This window comes from Salvelinus alpinus, chromosome 9 (assembly GCF_045679555.1).
Source record: "Salvelinus alpinus chromosome 9, SLU_Salpinus.1, whole genome shotgun sequence".
NCBI lineage: Eukaryota > Metazoa > Chordata > Actinopteri > Salmoniformes > Salmonidae > Salvelinus > Salvelinus alpinus.
The window spans coordinates 22803181-22822173 of record NC_092094.1 but is presented as its reverse complement, the minus strand read 5'-3'; the positions used below and the strand labels follow the sequence as shown (position 1 = coordinate 22822173).

The 18993-nt window shown below is 43.5% G+C and overlaps 1 protein-coding gene across 4 annotated transcripts in view; it reads right to left on the bottom strand.

Annotated features, from left to right (window-relative positions):
• Window positions 1–5784: 5784 nt before the first annotated feature.
• nr1h4 (nuclear receptor subfamily 1, group H, member 4) overlaps window positions 5785–18993 on the bottom strand; it is a 37074-nt gene continuing 23865 nt past the window's right edge. For 2 of the 4 annotated variants that reach the window (XM_071415470.1, XM_071415473.1), the window contains 7 exons: window positions 18111–18269; window positions 11913–12055; window positions 11331–11429; window positions 10827–10926; window positions 8487–8633; window positions 6697–6810; window positions 5785–6408 (listed from right to left, as the gene is read on the bottom strand). In XM_071415470.1, coding sequence (XP_071271571.1) covers window positions 6170–6408; window positions 6697–6810; window positions 8487–8633; window positions 10827–10926; window positions 11331–11429; window positions 11913–12055; window positions 18111–18269 — 1001 coding nt within the window. In that variant the 3' untranslated portion in view covers window positions 5785–6169. The remainder of the gene's footprint in view (window positions 6409–6696; window positions 6811–8486; window positions 8634–10826; window positions 10927–11330; window positions 11430–11912; window positions 12056–18110; window positions 18270–18993) is intronic. The other 2 variants (XM_071415471.1, XM_071415472.1) reach the window with 2 other exon arrangements.

Below are 18993 nucleotides of genomic sequence, written 5' to 3'. Positions count from 1 at the left end.
GTGATGGCCATGCCAACCCAAAGGCCCATCTCTCTGTGCTGTTCTCCCAGCAGGTAACTCAGGGCAAAGAGCAGGAAGCCTATCAGAATGAGGCCGATAGAGAGGATGGAGGGAATTGTGAATCAATTCTGCTCTCTGGCAACATACTGGGCACCCACCTGGAGGACTGAGGACAGGAAGACAACACTGTTCAACAAGAGGGTGCATGGCTTTTGGCCAGCGGGAACCGTGCTGGTGGTGTTGCTCGACAGTGTTATCAGAAGCAGAAAGCATGATTGCAAAATAATCAAAATAACATCAGTTGTACAGGGTTTTATCTAGACCTAGAACTAACCAGAAAATAAATAGACTCTATTTCATACATTTACATAAAATACTGTATGTTGAAATGAATTTTTAGTTAATGTACTCACAGAATCTGTTTTTTTAATGAATAACATCTGAAAAAGTAATATCACAGAAAACTGTTTCCTAAAACATTTCTTAAAATCAATAAAAATATAACTTGTATAGCTTTTTTGCTTTTAAATCATCTATAAAAATTACATTTTGATCCCCAGGCAACTTATTTTGTGTATGATGCATTTTGTGCATCATACACAAATATAGGAGTTGTGAGACCCCATGTAGGTAAAGTAAACTCAGTGACGGGAAAAAAATAATACAAGTGTTTCATTGCTTAAGTTCACAGCCCTGATTTCCAAAGCTAAATACACATTGTTGAAACGGGTGTCTCAAAATGTTATGCACGCAACGTTCCCAATTGTGACAAATGAGAGTGTTCTCACAGTAAATCAGCATAATAAGCACTTACATTTTCTGAAGCAGAGGATGGACCATGTTCTTAGAACTGCTATGTGTCCCCAACCTTTGCCATTTATTGAGGAGGGACATTTGTCACATGTTTCCTTTTTTCTTTTGTTTGTTACTTTGATCTTCAAATTCCAGGAATATTATGGGTTTCTCAACCAATTGAACTACATTACAAATGCATGAATGTGTCAAACAAATGCTGTAGCGAACCTGAAGCAGAGCTTCTTTTCTTTCCTCGCTGTTTTTTAATGATCAGGTCAGTGTTCTTCCCTTTAGTTCCCAATTTTAGTAGAGGTCAGTGGTTTCAGTGGTGTACTTTACTTTACTATTAATATATTTTTTAACTTTTACTCCATTATATTCCTAAGGAAAATATGTACTTTTTTACTTTGGATAAATTTTTCATGACACCAAAAGTACTCATTTGCATTTTGAATGCTGAGGCAGGACAGAATTATGGTCCAATGTACGCACATATCAATATACCCTATTGTCATCCCTACTGCTTATGATCTGGCAAACTCACTAAACACAAATACACAGTTTGTAAATCATGTCTGAGTGTTGGAGTGTGTTTTTGTTTGACCGTATATAAAAAAACAAGAAAATCGTGCCGACATGGTTTGCTTAATATAAGGAATTTGATGTATAGCATTTATTTTTACTTTGTTTTTTACTCAAGCATGATAATTTAATAATTTTTACACCACTGTACTTAAGTACATTTAAAACCAGATACTTTTATACTTTTACTCAATATTGGGAAAGTATTTTACATGGTGACTTTTACTTTTACTTGAGTGATTTTATATTAAGGTATCTTTACTTTTAGTCAAGTATGACAATTTGTTACTTTTCCCACCACTGTTAGAGGTATTGTCACAAGGGTATGCAAATTAAAGATATAAAAAGAAAGAGTCATTGGGAGCATTTTTGATAATACATGTGAATATTTAGTCACATAATTGGGTCAGATTGTTAGATTCATGACACAGGTTTCCAGAAGGGACGATACCAGGAAGCAGGTGCCATTTGCATGTCAGTCTGATTGTAAACCATTATAATCATTCCTTAATCTATCTGAATATAAACAGTATCCTTAACGTAAGAATATGTCATATGTGTGCTATCTGAACAATGAACAATCTGAGCAATGGCATTGTTCATGAACAAGGGCTTCTCTTTAATGTATTGTATCTGAACATAAACAGGGGATATGATATCATGCTATCGACAAGCAATCATATTGGGAAAGTCTGAAATATGACCCCATAGGTTCCACGAGGTTAAAATCCAAATTTTTTATTATATTTGCCACCACAGTAGTAACTATGTTACAGGAGTATTCCAATCTAGTTATGTTGTGAGAAATATCTGTGGTTCATAACTAGGTTATGAGGTGAGCTTAGTTTGACTACCCAAACTGAAATATTATGGGGCGGTTTCCAAATTAAGCCTGGACTTAAAAGCAATGTCAATGAATATTCTCCACTCAGCGTGCTTACGGGAAACCTGCCTGTCACGTTCCTGACCTGTTTTCTGTTTAGTTTTGTGTGTTAGTTGGTCAGGACGTGAGTTTGGGTGGGCATTCTATGTTATCTGTTTCTATGTTGGTTTAGGGTTGCCTGGTATGGCTCTCAATTGGAGGCAGGTGTTTGGCGTTCCTCTAATTGAGAGTCATATTTAGGTAGGCTGTTCACAGTGTTTGTTTGTGGGTGGTTGTCTCCTGTGTCTGTGTCGATGTTTGCACCATACGGGACTGTGTACGGTTTGTTCGGTTTGTGTAGTCTATATGTCCTATTCGTGCGTTCTTCTTGTTTTATGTGAGTTCGTCGTCTAGGTCTGTCTACACCGTTTGTTATTTTGTTAGTTATATCCAGTATAGTTCGTTTTCGTCTTGTCTTTAATAAATATTATGTGTTCACAACCCGCTGCGCCTTGGTTCCCTCACTACTCCTCCTTTTCGGTAGAAGAGGAGGAGGAGAGCCGTTACAGAATCACCCACCAATCCAGAGCCAAGCAGCGGTGTAAACGGAGTAAGGGACAGCGAAAGAAGGAGGAATGGACTTGGGACGATGTATTGGACGGTAAAGGTTGCTACACATGGGAGGAGATCCTGGCTGGAAGGGATCGCCTCCCATGGGAACAGGTGGAGGCACTGAGGAGAACAGAGGCAACCGGAGAAGGGAACCGGCGTTATGAGGGGACGCGTCTTGCACGGAAGCCCGAAAAGCCCGTGAGTAACTCCCAAAAATTTCTTGGGGGGGGGCTAAGGGGTTGTGGGCCAAGGGCAGGTAGGAGACCTGCGCCCACTTCCCAGGCTAACCGTGGAGAGCGGGAGTACGGGCAGACACCGTGTTACGCAGTAGAGCGCACGGTGTCTCCTGTACGTGTGCATAGCCCGGTGCGGGTTATTCCACCTCCCCGCACTGGTAGGGCTAGATTGGGCATTGAGCCAGGTGTCATGAGGCCGGCTCAACGCGTCTGGTCTCCAGTGCGTCTCCTCGGGCCGGCATACATGGCACCTGCCTTACGCATGGTTTCCCCGGTTCGCCTACACAGCCCGGTGCGGGTTATTCCACCTCCCCGCACTGGTCGGGCGACCGGGGGCATTCAACCAGGTAAGGTTGGGCAGGCTCAATGCTCAAGAGAGCCAGTACGCCTGCACGGTCCGGTATTTCCGGCGCCACCTCCCCGCCCCAGCCTAGTACCTACAGTGCCTACACTACGCACTAGGCTACCAGTGCATTTCCAGAGCCCTGTTCCTCCTCCACGCACTCTCCCTATAGTGCGTGTATCCAGTTCGGTGCCTCCAGTTCCGGCCCCACGCACTAAGCCACCTGTGCGTCTCCTAAGTCCTGTACACACTGTCACTTCTCCCCGTACTAGTCCTGAGGTGCGTGCCCTCAGCCCGGTGCCACCAGTGCCGGTACCACGCACCAGGTATAGAGTACGCTTTGAGAGTTCAGTGTGCCCTGTCCCTGCTCCCCGCACTAGTATGAAGGTGCGTGTCCTTAGCCCCGTGCCTCCAGTTCCGGCACCACGCACCAGGTCTACAGTGCGCCTTATCCGGCCAGAGCCATCCGTCTCCCCAGCGCCATCTGAGCCATCCGTCTCCCCAGCGCCATCTGAGCCATCCGTCTCCCCAGCGCCATCTGAGCCATCCGTCTCCCCAGCGCCATCTGAGCCATCCGTCTCCCCAGCGCCATCTGAGCCATCCGTCTCCCCAGCGCCGTCTGAGCCATCCGTCTCCCCAGCGCCGTCTGAGCCGCCCGTCTGCCATGAGCCTGCAAAGCCGCCCGTCTGCCATGAGCCTGCAAAGCCGCCCGTCTGCCATGAGCCTACAGAGCCGTCCGCCAGACAGGAGCCGCTAGAGCCGCCCGCCAGACAGGAGCCGCTAGAGCCGTCCGTCAGACAGGGTCTGCCAGAGCCGCCAGCCAGACAGGATCTGCCAGAGCCGCCAGCCAGACAGGATCTGCCAGAGCCGCCAGCCAGACAGGATCTGCCAGAGCCGCCAGCCAGACAGGATCTGCCAGAGCCGCCAGCCAGACAGGATCTGCCAGAGCCGCCAGCCAGACAGGATCTGCCAGAGCCGCCAGCGAGCCATGAGCAGCCAGAGCCGCCAGCGAGCCATGAGCAGCCAGAGCCGTCAGCGAGCCATGAGCAGCCAGAGCCGTCAGCCGGCCATGAGCGTCCAGAGCCGTCAGCGAGCCATGAGCGTCCAGAGCCGTCAGCGAGCCATGAGCAGCCAGAGCCGTCAGAGAGCCATGAGCAGCCAGAGCCGTCAGAGAGCCATGAGCAGCCAGAGCCGTCAGAGAGCCATGAGCAGCCAGAGCCGTCAGAGAGCCATGAGCAGTCCAGAGCCGTCAGAGAGCCATGAGCGTCCAGAGCCGTCAGCCAGCCATGAGCGTCCAGAGCCGTCAGCCAGCCATGAGCGTCCAGAGCCGTCAGCCAGCCATGAGCGTCCAGAGCCGTCAGCCTGCCATGAGCGTCCAGAGCCGTCAGCCTGCCATGAGCGTCCAGAGCCGTCAGCCTGCCATGAGCGTCCAGAGCCGTCAGCCTGCCATGAGCGTCCAGAGCCGTCAGCCTGCCATGAGCGTCCAGAGCCGTCAGTCAGCCATGAGCTGTCCCTCAGCCAGAAGCGGCTAGTAATTCAGAACTGCCCCTCAGTCCAGAGCTGTCTCTCTGTCCGGAGTTGCCCCTCTATCCTGAGCTACCTCTTTATCCTGAGCTACCTCTTTATCCTGAGCTACCTCTTTATCCTGAGCTATCCCTATGTCCTGAACTACCTTGTCCCAGAGCTGTCCTTGATTCTGGTGTTGCCCCTAAATTTAGGTGGGGTTATTTGGAGGGTGGTCATTGTGGGGAAGCTAAGGAAGCGGGGATTGATTATGGTGGGGTGGGAACCACGCCCGGAGCCTAAGCCACCACCGTGGTCAGATGCCCACCCAGACCCTCCCCTGGACTTTTTGGTGATGCGTTCGGAGTACGCATCTTGAGGGGGGGGTTATGTCACGTTCCTGACCTGTTTTCTGTTTAGTTTTGTGTGTTAGTTGGTCAGGACGTGAGTTTGGGTGGGCATTCTATGTTATCTGTTTCTATGTTGGTTTAGGGTTGCCTGGTATGGCTCTCAATTGGAGGCAGGTGTTTGGCGTTCCTCTAATTGAGAGTCATATTTAGGTAGGCTGTTCACAGTGTTTGTTTGTGGGTGGTTGTCTCCTGTGTCTATGTCTGAACGTTTGTAGCCTGTATGTGCACTACGTTTATTAGCTTCACGGTCGGTCGTTTGTTTGTTTTGTTAGTTTTGTAAGAGTGTTTTGTTTTCGGTTCTCCTTCTTCTAAATAAAAAAGAAGATGGCTTATTTTCCTACTGCTGCGTTTTGGTCCGTCAATCCTCCACACGATCGTGACACTGCCCAATGAGTATAAACACAATTAAAGGACAATAACATGACTACGGTAAACAAAGTCTATCAGTCAAAATATGTTTAATGAGTGATTAAAACATGAATTGTCAATGCTATATAAGTCCATTATCCCGTTGGGAGATCTTTTCTTTAAATAATATCTCCAAGTTTCTTTGGCAACAGGTGGTCACATTCAAGTAGTCCATCACAAAAGCTCACAGAAGACCTGAGCATAGCCTACACAACATTCCTTCACAACATCTCAAGCGGTGTTAAGTCCAAAGTCAGAACATCGGAAATGGTAAAATGGTCAGCTTCTGAAAAGGTTGCAGCATCTGAAATGGTCAAAGGAGTCACTAAGGTGAAATGTTTGTTTTTCCTCTCCTCTCCCTCATCCACCCATCCATCCACCCATCCATCCGTCCATCCATGCAGCCTCTGTGTACCATTTACTGTACGTCCCAGATCTCGCAGAGGAGGGGTGTGAACTTGTGGTCGCTCATGCGCCAGGAGGTGAGCATCTCAGCATGGTGGTGGTTGAGTGTCCGCAGCTCAGTCAGACGGCCCAGGAGACGGGCAAAGTGCTGGGGCTCCAGCGGGTGCTGCATGGCACAGAACCTCCTGAGCACCTCCAACATGGGCTCCTGCAGCCTCTCCACCGCCTGCTGGCCCTTCACGTACGGCCGGTCTGTAGAGGAGATGAAAGGGAAGTTCAATATTTTACAACTAAATGATAGATCGTTTCTCACCCTGAAAGTAGTCTATGGAGAAGGAGAAACTGTATTTCATAGTTCGGTTTACAAACTTCAAATAACTTTAGCCATCGCTAGCTGAGAAGGAGTGATAGGGGGCATTCAACACATTTTTAAAAAGGCCCAATCACCTTTCAGTAAGGTCAAACCAAATAATCAAGTTGATTTTTGTTGATTTGACAATGACATTTTAACTTGTGCCACATGCCCAGGTGGCAGCTCACCTGGTGACAGGATGGTAATGGCGGTGAGGAGGGCGTGTTCTTCCTGCATCATCTGGAGTTCCCCGATGCTTTTATAGAAGGTGAACATGGGTGTAATAAACTCCTCTGATATGCCTGGAAAACATGTGGAGGTGCATGATCAATACACAACCACTGGATGGCAGTGTTGTCCATAGATGCAGTATGGATCACAGGGGAATGGGTTCAAACATTGTTCAACGGCATAGATAATATACTGATATCAAGTATAATTCCCATAACGTCCCACTGTAATGAACCAAAATATGTGATATAAAATTAAAGGTAGTATACCATTTGAGGATACCATAAAAAAAATCCTGAGAGCAGGACAACCTCCACCTACCACCACTACTACCACCAAAACCATTTTAGAAATCCACCCAATCCAGTCAGTCAAATCACAGAGCCATAAGCCTTCAGAAATGCCAGGAGCGCACAAAGAGGGAGAGAGGGGGACAATAGAGCTCTGGATGTTTAGATAAAGAACAATAGCCTCTTTAGACATCTCTCTCTTTTCCCTCATACTGGCCTTTAGCTTGAATGTCTCTCAACTAATCCATTCACTCAGGACCTGCACCAAGGGATGTAATGACGCACACAGAGCAGCCATCTCTACCACTCTATATTCAACTGTCCAACCGGGGGTATGAAAGTGACAGCTCAGATATGACTGCATATTACAGCAATACAGTAGGCTTTAGATATCAAGGCAGCCAGACTGCTGCACTCTTTAAAAAATATATGAAAGTGAGTTTCATAAATAAAGATGCGGAAATAAATTTAGTTAGGGATTACTATGAAGATTTCCTAACAACAACAAAAGGTCCAATCATCGATTCACAAATATGGGCTTTCTCTATTAAAAGTAATTATTGTAATATCCCAGTTAGCAAACTGGTTTCAGTGAGAAAACTGATGTCATTTCAACCAGCTTTGCCCGCTGGGGTAATGTGTTGTCTTGTGTACTGTACACACAAATCAGAATATCAAAGCCAGATCCTCTCGTTTGATGTGTTATGACCAGTACAATTAATTGGATGTTTAGTGAATTATTCATGCTACCTTACACCACACTGCCATCCGATACCCAACACTACCAGCATTTATGGACGATAAATCATGTGCATAGTTCTAACTGATCCAGTCTAGCTAGCACCTGAAGACAGCCCTCTTCTACCACCCCACCTGGCACATTGCCCATACACGCTCACAATGGAATGAAATGCTATCCGGTAGGCAGGGGTCCGTTTACACGGGTAACCCACACCTGGCCAAGGATCAACAGGTCAGTACACTGCTAGGCTGCCAGTCTCCTCGTCAACTAGATCGTCAGATAAAGCAGTCCTATCCATTATTCACACCAGACCTGTGTGTGTGTGTGTGTGTGTGTGTGTGTGTGTGTGTGTGTGTGTGTGTGTGTGTGTGTGTGTGTGTGTGTGTGTGTGTGTGTGTGTGTGTGTGTGTGTGTGTGTGTGTGTGTGTGTGTGTGTGTGTGTGGGGTGCGTGCGTGTGTGGTGGATGAAAGGCCGGATGCCTATCAATGTCATGAATGTTTCATGCCAACCATGGATTGTGGTAAAAATTTGTTTGACATGTTAAGGTGATGTTCATGTTGATGAATGAGCTGAAGATGTTTCTGAGGATCATGATACTGATGATAATGATAACCTCCGTTTAGTTCTAATAGCATTAGTAGACTTGTGGATGGATATTGGAATATTGTTGTAGTATTTTCACTTGTATGTGCCAGTTTCCCAGTATGAACGCACCACTCTTGCGTATCCTGTCCTCCAACACCTCTGTGTGTCCATGGGGCAGCTTCCTGGTAAACACCTGTGCTGAGCGCAGGAACATGGCCTCCACTGCCGAGCCCTTCAACAGTGCTATCTGATCCTCATGGTCCAGGGCTGAGAAACCTGCACACATGCACCCACCCACCCACAAATGCACACAGACACACACGTACACAGACACACACACACAGTCAGGGGAGGCTATTGCAGGGAGGAAGGCGAGAATGGACCTCCTCTATGGTTTGTGAGAAATTAAAAATAATGAAATGTAAAAAATCCTCTTTGCAAATAAAACTATGCTAAATAATCTCACTCAGTAGATGCCTCAACAACAGAAAGAGATTAGTTAAGGAAGACCTTTCCATTTCAATGTAATATAACAGAGTTGGTTTGGTGAACAACGCTTGTGTGATGAGTTACATTGCCTGAGACATTCCTTGTCTTGCTAAGATTATTGAGTCCTTGGTAAATGTCCAACTTTGTTATTTGTTTATCTGAGAAATGTATTTTGAATGTAAACTAATCAGGGTTTAGGCCTGGGCATAGCATATTACAGCAACCTCTGTAGGGGTTGCTGTAATGACAGCCTACCCCGACAAAACCCGGACGACGCTGGGCCAATTGTGCGCTGCCATATGGGACTCCCAATCACAGCCGGAAGTGATACAGCCTGGAATCGAACAAGGGACTGTAGTGACGCCTCTTGCACTGAGATGCAGTGCCTTAGTCCGCTGCGCCACTTCTTGTCAATGCTTTAGACACTAAAATGAAATGTGCTGCTTTGTTTGTGGACCTGTCAAAAGCTTTTGATACTGTTGATCATGCTATTTAATTTAATAAGTTGTCCTCGATAGGACTGAGTTCTGACGCCTGTTCATGGTTTCATGATTATCTTAGTGAAAGAACTCAGGCCATCATGATTGATGGGGTTTAGTCTGAATTTCTCGAAGTGCATAAAGGTGTACCACAGTGGTTGATTTTGGGACCTGTTCTCTTCCCTATTTATATAAACACCACTGGTCAATCTGTTAAAAATTGTTAACTTCATCTATCTTCGGCTGATACTATTTTGTACGCTATTGCCCCGGCTGTTGATCTGGCTGTGTCAGAACTACAGTCAGATTGTATTGCTATGCAGGAATCCCTTGCTGATTGAAAACTTAATACGGACAAAAGGAACTACATGTTGTTTTTAAACTCTCGTAAGAATGTTTCAGATGAACTACATTAGATGGTTCTCCAATTGAACGTGTTCCCGCATATAAATACTTAGGCATTTGGATTGATATGAATTTGACTTTTAAAAAACATATAGATGAGCTCGTTAAGATGCTAATATTTAAAGTTGGCTTTTTCTACAGAAACAGATCGTGCCTTTCTCTAAGCAATAGGAAGCAGATTATTCAGTCAATATTTTTATCTGTTCTTGATAATGATGATATTATTTGTCAAAGTGCAGCTGATACTACTCTTAAACCCTTGGATGCTATCTACCATAGTGACCTTTGTTTTGTTACAGTTCACAGTTTTGATACTCATCACTGCATCCTGTGTCAGAAGGTTGGCTGGACTTCGCTAAAGACCTGTCGATCTCTACATTACTCCCTTTTCATTTACAAGGCCCTACTTCATAAACTTCTGTCTTATCTAACTTTGCTGTTGAAGTAGACACCTGAGTTGCCTAACCCGTTCACAGGATTGGTTAACTCTTCAGGTTCCCAGGGTCTCCACCGAGCTAGGTAACTCTGCTTTTCTTTAATGCACCGTATTGATGGAACAACATTCTAAATACATTTCAACTTAATGTTGTGGTGCCGTTCGGGTTTAAAGCATTGATTGGGGACTTATTTGTGGAGGAATGTAACTGTTTTTCTGGGTGATTTGTGATGTTTTATTTGTGCTTCCCATGACTGTGTTTTTGTATTTTAATGTGTATATATGTATATTTTGTGTAACATGTGTATTTTTGTGTTGTATTGTGCAGGGCACATTTGAAAAAGAGACCTAGGTCTCATATGTCTTCCCTGGTCAAATAAAGGTAAGTTAAAAATAACAAAAAATACAGTCTTGAATTACAATGATGACCGATGTCAACACCCGCTCGGTACTATTATGTTAAGTCATACAAGCTATTTGTTGCTATGATGATGCCAAGGAGCCGATTAGACTATAAGTATGGAGTACCGAGGTACAAAAGGCCAGAGGTTGACTGATAATTGATGTTGACTGATAATCCATGGGAGTAATCTATTTATATAAACATTTTATGTATTGAAAATATTGGCATGATCATCGTAGCCTAATAGATGTCCAGACCTGGAATGTTTTTGGTAAACTCCACCAGCACTTGAACATGACTGGTGGCCATCTCTGTCAAAAGAAGGAAGTTCTCTTCTGCATTGAACTGCTCTTGTAGCTGGAGAAACAACAAGGGCACACAAAAGGGAGATAATTACAGAATGTGTGTGGGGTGACACTGCTGGCTGATAAGGAGCTTTATGTAACTTCATCTACGACTTGAGGGGAAAAAACTGTTTGACTTCTACTTGGATAGAGAGCATGTAGTGTAAGTCACATCTATTCTGGGATACGTTACAAGGGTATCTTACTGTCTTCCATGAACTATGAATATGTCTGAGTTGTAAAGCATGCACTATGGCTTGGTGAAAAACACACCCCATTGGGCACATGCTGGTTAAATCAACATTGTTTCCACATCATTTCACTGATATTACGTTGAATCAACATGGAATAGACATTGGATTGACATCTGTGCCCAGTGGGACAGAATTTGCTAGAATTGTAGGAGATATCACGTACCAGTTTTTTGGCCATGTCTTGAGGAATTCGATGTTTCTGATAAGCTTCTACGATGAAGCTCAAGAGAGCCTGTTGCTCTTGACTGAGTTCAAGCTTCTCCTGAAATAAAACCATTAGCTATCCGTTTTGAATCTCTTCGGTGTAACACTAGGGCTATTTATGAGTCATACTTTGTAAAGTGGCAGTCTTAGCTGTGAGTAATACAATCCCTTGGTGGCAACAGGACTTTAGACATGCTTAAATATTCATGGTTTACTTAAACACTGGGCTTATGGGGATCACAGACAACTGCAGCTGAGGAACCTTTTTTTCCCTCATTTTCATGTAATTCCCATATGCAGTAATCAGTGTAGGGCATTTATATTTAGTTAAAAACAAGTAGACAATCAAAGAAAAAAACAAATAATAACTATTTTCTTTACAATTCAAGGTATTTCAGGAAAAAGTTAGTTTTGCTGAGTATATAAACATCTAAAATAATTTTGTTGATAGTATTTAGATTCCTCAATTGGGAATCACTGACATGTCTCCCATTTTGAAGAGCAAAAAAACATTCTAAAGAGTAAAAGGGGGAGAGTTTACCTTCGACAGTTTGGTGGTGGAGGTGACCTGTTTGGTGTCTCCGTTGTCTCCCCCCTCTGTCTCGTCCCCGGTGGACTGTCCTGGTGAGACCTTGGGGTTTTTCCTCAGCCTTTTAGATTTACACTGGATCTCTGTCAGCAGACCTGTGGGCATTGATGATGGGTTCAAACACAAAGTGCTGAAGGAGAATTTCACCCTTACTTCTTCAATAATTATTATCTTTGTGAATGCACTGTAGCCACTGTAGTTTGATATTTTATTCAAGTGGCTTCACCGTATAGCTATGGGTTTGAGAAAGTTGGTTAGCACAGATGTAAAGTTCAGATAATTAGGGAATTATTTTCGATGACTGGGGATTTCTCCATTATTACAAATTCTATCAGTGTGATATTATTCTAAATTATACAACCCCTGTATTTAATGTAGGGAGTATGTCAATGTTACTCCTTTCAGTAAAGTTCTGACAAACCAGGGAAAAATGATGATCAGTGTTTCCTTTGAATGAAGACCTTCAGAATTGGCTCTTTTAACATTGAGATCAAAGGAGACTGCGAGATCAGGCCATGATAGCCATCCAGGCCTGCCTAACAAATAGCTTTGGGAGTCATCGGAGGGAGCACTGTAGCGCCAACAGACAGGGCTGTTGAATGCCTGCTACCTGCAATATTCATCCCAACTTCCTACAACATTTATGAGCAACATGAGCCCAACTCCTTCCTCCTGCTCTCCTGACTCCCCCCACCTCTCTCTCTCTCCCTCCCTCCCTCTCTCCCTCTCTCTCTTTTCCTCCCTCCCTCCTATCTTTCAACCTTTCAACCCGGGCGCCGAAGAAGTGGATATCGATTAAGGCAGCCCCCCACACCTCTCTGATTCAGAGGGGTTTGGTTAAATGCGGAAGACACATTTCAGTTGAAGGCATTCAGTTGTACAACTAACTAGGTATCCCCCTTTCCCTTCCCTTTCCCTTTCCACAGTTTTTCCTTTAAGAGCAACAATGGTGAGACCTTTCTATTGTGAGAGGTATGACACATTTTCCCTCGGTGGAATTCAAAGCAGTCGTGTCAGAATCCACAAAGACAGTTCTCTGCTTGATCTGAGACTGCCTCCAGTGCATTGAAAGAACAGTATGACACTATCACACAGTCTTATGAAGAGATAGTTAGGGGGTCAGGCTCACAGCTAGACACGTCCATCACAGTAAGACACACGTCAATCACAGCTAGACACAAGTCAATCACAGCTAGACATGTCAATCAGAATCAAATACTGAGAGTGAGATAGCTCTGTTATAATCATGTTGATCCTAAACTGATAAAAAGTAAATGGATATATGAATGGTAAAATGCAATACTATTGAAGAAATCCAAGATAATTAAAAATAATTAAAAAATAATTAGTAGACTGCAAATTGACCGCAAGTAGCCCAAAGAGATATAATATTTGACTAAAACATAATAATTTCAAACCTTGCTTAAATTTGCATATACGATCACATATATCTCTATATTCTCTACAGGATCAGTGTCCCACCCGTGGGACAGTTGAGCTAACATGCGCTAATGTGACATATATCTCTCTATATCTCTTTATTATGCGTGGGAATACTTTGGAACAGATTTCCAAAATTATAATCACTTGGAGCTGATTTGCTGATGTTTTTACAGTCTTTTATATCCAACCCAATTATTATTATTTTTTTATTTGAAAAAAATTGGGGGTCCAATAAATTCGGCCCGCGATCTGCCAGTTGGGGAACCATGCTCTAGCGGGAAAGAGTAGGTGCACATATTCTTAAAGGAGGTGCCCTTAGATATGTCCGTACTTCAGTTGAATTAAAACAAAGGGTTTGAATATGAATTTTTGTACGCGCAGGTAATACCGTATAGTATGTGCATCAAGTAACAAGTACCATGAGTTAATAAAATCTACAATATAGTCTCTCAAGTAATAAATGCACATAATAGTATATCAAAGAGATGGGGTTATCACCAAATGAATTTCCTGATGTTAGCAAGATATTCTGTTGCACATAAGAAATAGCAATATGGTTAGTCACGCAGTACACTCTTAGAAAATTATTTAAATCATTTTCTATCTACAACTTCAAAGAGTTATTCGGCTGTCCCCATAGGAGAACCCTTTGAAGAGCACTTTTGGGTTCCTTATCAAACCCTTTCCACGGAGGGTTCTACATAGAACCCAAAAAGGGTTCTACTTGGAACCAAAAAGGGTTCTCCTATGGGGACAGCCGAAGAACCCTTTTGTAACCTTTTTATCTAAGAGTGTAGGATATCCATGCATCTGCAACTCAGTGGCATGTATTCACAGATACCAAGGGAAGCCAGGCTTTTAAATAATAATAATAAACTTTCGTCTCTCTCTCTCTCTGTGTGTTTTTATAATTTTCCATCAATTTGCAAGTGGCTGAATCCCACCGGAGAAATAATCTGAGCGAGGGAAACAGTGCCCCTCTGTTTCAGTATGTGTAGCCCATGTATCTGATGCTGTCTGCACCAAAACAGTATGATATGTTGCAGCTGGAGCATTTGATTGATTGATGCCAGCAAGCATTGGGCCTCCCTTGATAATAAAAAAATAAAACATTTGCCAATCAGCGTTGAGCTCACTCACTACCGAGTTCCAAACTGCCTCTGGAAGCAATGTCAGCACAAGAACTGTTCGTCGGGAGATTCATGAAATAGGTTTCCATGGCCGAGCAGCTGCACATAAGCCAAAGATCACCATGCACAATGCCAAGCGTCGGCCGGAGTGGTGTAAAGCTCGCCACAATTGGACACCAGAGTAGTGGAAATGGTTCTCTGGCGGGATTAATCACGCTCTACCATCTGGCAGTCCAACGGATGGATCTGGGTTTGGCGGATGCAAGGAGAACGCTATCTGCACCAATGCATAGTGCCAACTGTAAAGTTTGGTGGAGGAGGAATAATGGTCTGGGGCTGTTTTTCATGGTTCGGGCTAGGCCCCTTAGTTCCAGTGAAGGGAAATCTTAACGCTACAGCATGCAATGACATTCTAGACGAATCTGTGCTTCCAACTTTGTGGCAACAGTTTGGGGAAGGCCCTTTCCTGTTTTAGCATGACAATGCCCCCGTGCACAAAGCAAGGTCCATACAGAAATGGTTTGTCAAGATCGGTGTGGAAGAACTTGACTGGCCTGTACAGAGCCCTGAACTCAATCCCATCGAACACCTTAGGTTGAATTGGAACGCCGACTGCGAGCCAGGCCTAATCACCCAACATCAGTGCTCGACCTCTCTAATGCTCTTGTGGCTGAATGGAAACAAGTCACCACAGCAATGTTCCAACATCTAGTGGAAAGCCTTCCCAGAAGAGGGAAGGCTTTTATAGCAGCAAAGAGGGAGCCAACTACATATTAATGCCCATGATTTTGGAATGAGATGTTCGACAAGCAGGTGTCCACATACTTTTGGTCATGTAGTGTAGCTAGCTAACTTAGCTGGTTCATTGTTGCCCATGCGAGGATGTTAGGCTAGCAAGAATTTTAGCTAGGTAGCCTATGACAACAAAAACTAAAAGCATACTCTATGACAGAGCCATAGACCGTTTTGCCAACATGAAAGAGAGTAAGATGGCTTTGGTGTTCAACTAGTCTACAAGTGTTTTACTTGCACGCTCACGCACGCACACACAAGCACACAGAAATCAGTACCATTGACAGCCACATGATATTTAGCAGCATTGATTGGACTAAATCATTTTTGGTATCTTTAAGTTTGTTTTCAGTGTATTAATCTAAGCATATATAGCCTTGTTGATTTGATGATGTTTAAATGTCTGTCACGCCTACTCCCGCTCCCCCTCTACAGCGCTCGAAGTCGCCAGTCTACTAACCACCGGTACTGGCAACCATCATTACGCACACCTGCTCCCCATCATTATGCACACTTGTTCCCCATCATTACGCACACCTGCTCCCCATCATTACGCACACCTGGACTTCATTACCTTCCCTTTGTTTAGCCCTCAGTAGCCTTAGTCATCAGGCAGTATTGGTTTGTTTTCATTCACGGTCTGTACACTTCTCATGTTTTGTTTATCGGCATTCTTCATTATTATACTCACCTTCTGCACCTGCTTCCTGACTCCCAGCATTTACGTGACAATGTCTAAGAAGAAAAGGTGCTGAAATAGGCAGTGCTCCTGTTCTCTTTGTGCTGACTTGCAGTAACTCCTTGTTTCTAAATCAGTAGTCGTTTAACCTGTCTAGGACAGGGGTTCCGCTAGCGGAACCCCGCCCACATTCCACTGAAAAGGCAGCGCGCGAAATTCAAAATATATTTTTTAGAAATATTTAACTTTCACACATTAACAAGTCCAATACAGCAAATGAAAGATAAACATCTTGTGAATCCAGCCAACATGTCCGATTTTTTAAATGTTTTACATCGAAAACACCACGTATATTTATGTTAGCTCACCACCAAATACAAAAAAGCACAGACATTTCTTTCACAGCACAGGTAGCTTGCACAAAACCAACCAAACTAACCAAGAACCAACCAAACTAACCAGGAAACAACTTCATCAGATGACAGTCTTATAACATGTTATACAATAAATCTATGTTTTGTTCGAAAAATGTGCATATTTCAGGTATAAATCATAGTTTTACATTGCAGCTACCATCACAAATAGCACCGAAGCAGCCAGAATAATTAGAGAGAGCAACGTGAAATTCCTAAATACTCATCATAAAACATTTATGAAAAATACATGGTGTACAGCAAATGAAAGACAAACATCTTGTGAATCCAGCCAATATTTCACATTTCTTAAGTGTTTTACAGCGAAAACACAATATAGCATTATATTAGCTTACCACAATAGCCAAAAACACAACCCATTTATCAGCAGCAAAAGTTAGCGATCGCAAAAAAACAGCAAAAGATATATAATTTTTCACTAACCTTGACAAGCTTCATCAGATGACAGTCCTATAACATCAGCTTATACAATACACTTATGTTTTGTTCGAAAATGTGCATATTTAGAGCTGAAATCCGTGGTTATACATTGTGAAAACGTAGCAACTTTTTTCCAGAATCTCCGGATACATTTCTGACACTCACCTATTCTGACCAAATAACTCATCATAAACTTTACTAAAAAATACATGTTGTACAGCAAATGATAGATACACTAGTTCTTAATGCAATCGCCGTGTTAGAATTCTAAAAATAACTTTAGTACGACATACAGCTTACGTTATAGCGAGACAGCGCCCAAAATCAGGACGGAAAATAATACTAAACATTTTCGGCAGAAATACGAAATAACATCATAAATGGGTCCTACTTTTGCTGAGCTTCCATCAGGATCTTGTACAAGGGGTCCTTTGTCCAGAATAATTGTTGTTTGGATTTAGAATGTCCTCTTCGTCTGTCGAATTAGCAACCAAAGCTAGCCAAGTGGCGCAAAGCTGTCCATCGTCACCAAACGCAGAGAACGGAACACGCCAAAACTCCCGATAAACTTTCAATAATCTGATAAAACTATATTGAAAAAACATACTTTACGATGATATTATCACATTTATCAAATAAAATCAAAGCCGGAGATATTAGCCGTCTATAACGAAAGCTTTTCAGAAGGCAATCCAGAGTTCCTTCCCGCGCCTTGCTGAACAAAGGAAATTGGGGTCATGTCATTCCAAGAGCTCTCTTTTGACCTCAGATAAAGCTAGACACCCCATTCCACCTCTCACTGCCTATTGACATCTAGTGGAAGGCGTATGAAGTGCATGTATAGCCATAGATTTCAAGCAAATGAATAGGGAGGCCCTGGAACAGAGCCTCGATTTCAGATTTTTCACTTTTTGACAGGAAGTTTGCTGCAAAATGAGTTCTGTTTTACTCACAGATATGATTCAAACGGTTTTAGAAACTTGATTCGGTTTCGGTTTTCTATCCAATAGTAATAATAATATGCATATTGTACGAGCAAGAATAGAGTACGAGGCCGTTTAAATTGGGCACGATTTTTTCCCAAAGTGAAAACAGCGCCCTCTATCCCAAACAGGTTGATGGTTTATGGTTTGTTTTGACTATTAGTCCCTTTCCTTATTCATTATACCAGTACTTCGCAGTCTGTACCATTAGAGTGGCATCATGGGTACAGTATCATGGAGAACAGCTGTTGGCGGGGGCTGATACTCACACTCTGCCTGATACTCACACTCTGCCAGCATGCCCATCTCTTTGCACTTCCGGAGACGACACTCCTGGCACTTCCTCCGCATGTACATGTCCATCTCACAGGTCCCTCCATTCTTGCACTTGTACACAGCTTTCTTGGTGATGCTCCGCCTGAAGAAGCCTGAAGGCAGTGATCAACACAATTACCCAGTGACCTCAGTCTTTGGTCATATGATGAAATACTATTGATATTATGTACTGTCCTTGTGTGTCCTTGAAACTGATTAACTCAATAGAAATATTGGAATAAACCTGATAGACTTGCCCTACAAATACTATGACACGATACAGGTACACGGTCACCCATGAATTACACCTTTAATGGAATAATGGCATTGGATTTTTGGTTGATCTATACCAGGGGTGTCAAACTCATTCCACGGAGGGCCTAGTGTCTGCAGGTTTTTGGTTTTTCCTTTCAATAAAGCCCTAGACAACCAGGTGTGGGGAGTTCCTAACTAATTAGTGATGTTAATTCATCAATCAAGTACAAGGGAGGAGCGAAAACCCGCAGACACTCGGCCCTCCGTGGAATGAGTTTGACACCTGTGATCTATACAATCTGCCCTTTGCCTTGACATATGCTCAAGTGATGCTTCAAACCATTAACATGAACCCCTTTCAACAGTGTAACTCATAGTTCTAACAGGTAATTAGACATTCAAGCGCAGGGTGATGAGTACAATGACACGCATTAACATTGCTTAGCTCAGGTTCCCTCCACCATTATACAGATGAAAGCTGACAGGGAACCCTATCCAGAGGGTGAACCAACGAGGGACAGTCTAACCTCAAACCTACACTCAGACATGAGGCAGGACAGCCCAGTGACCACATCCTTGGCA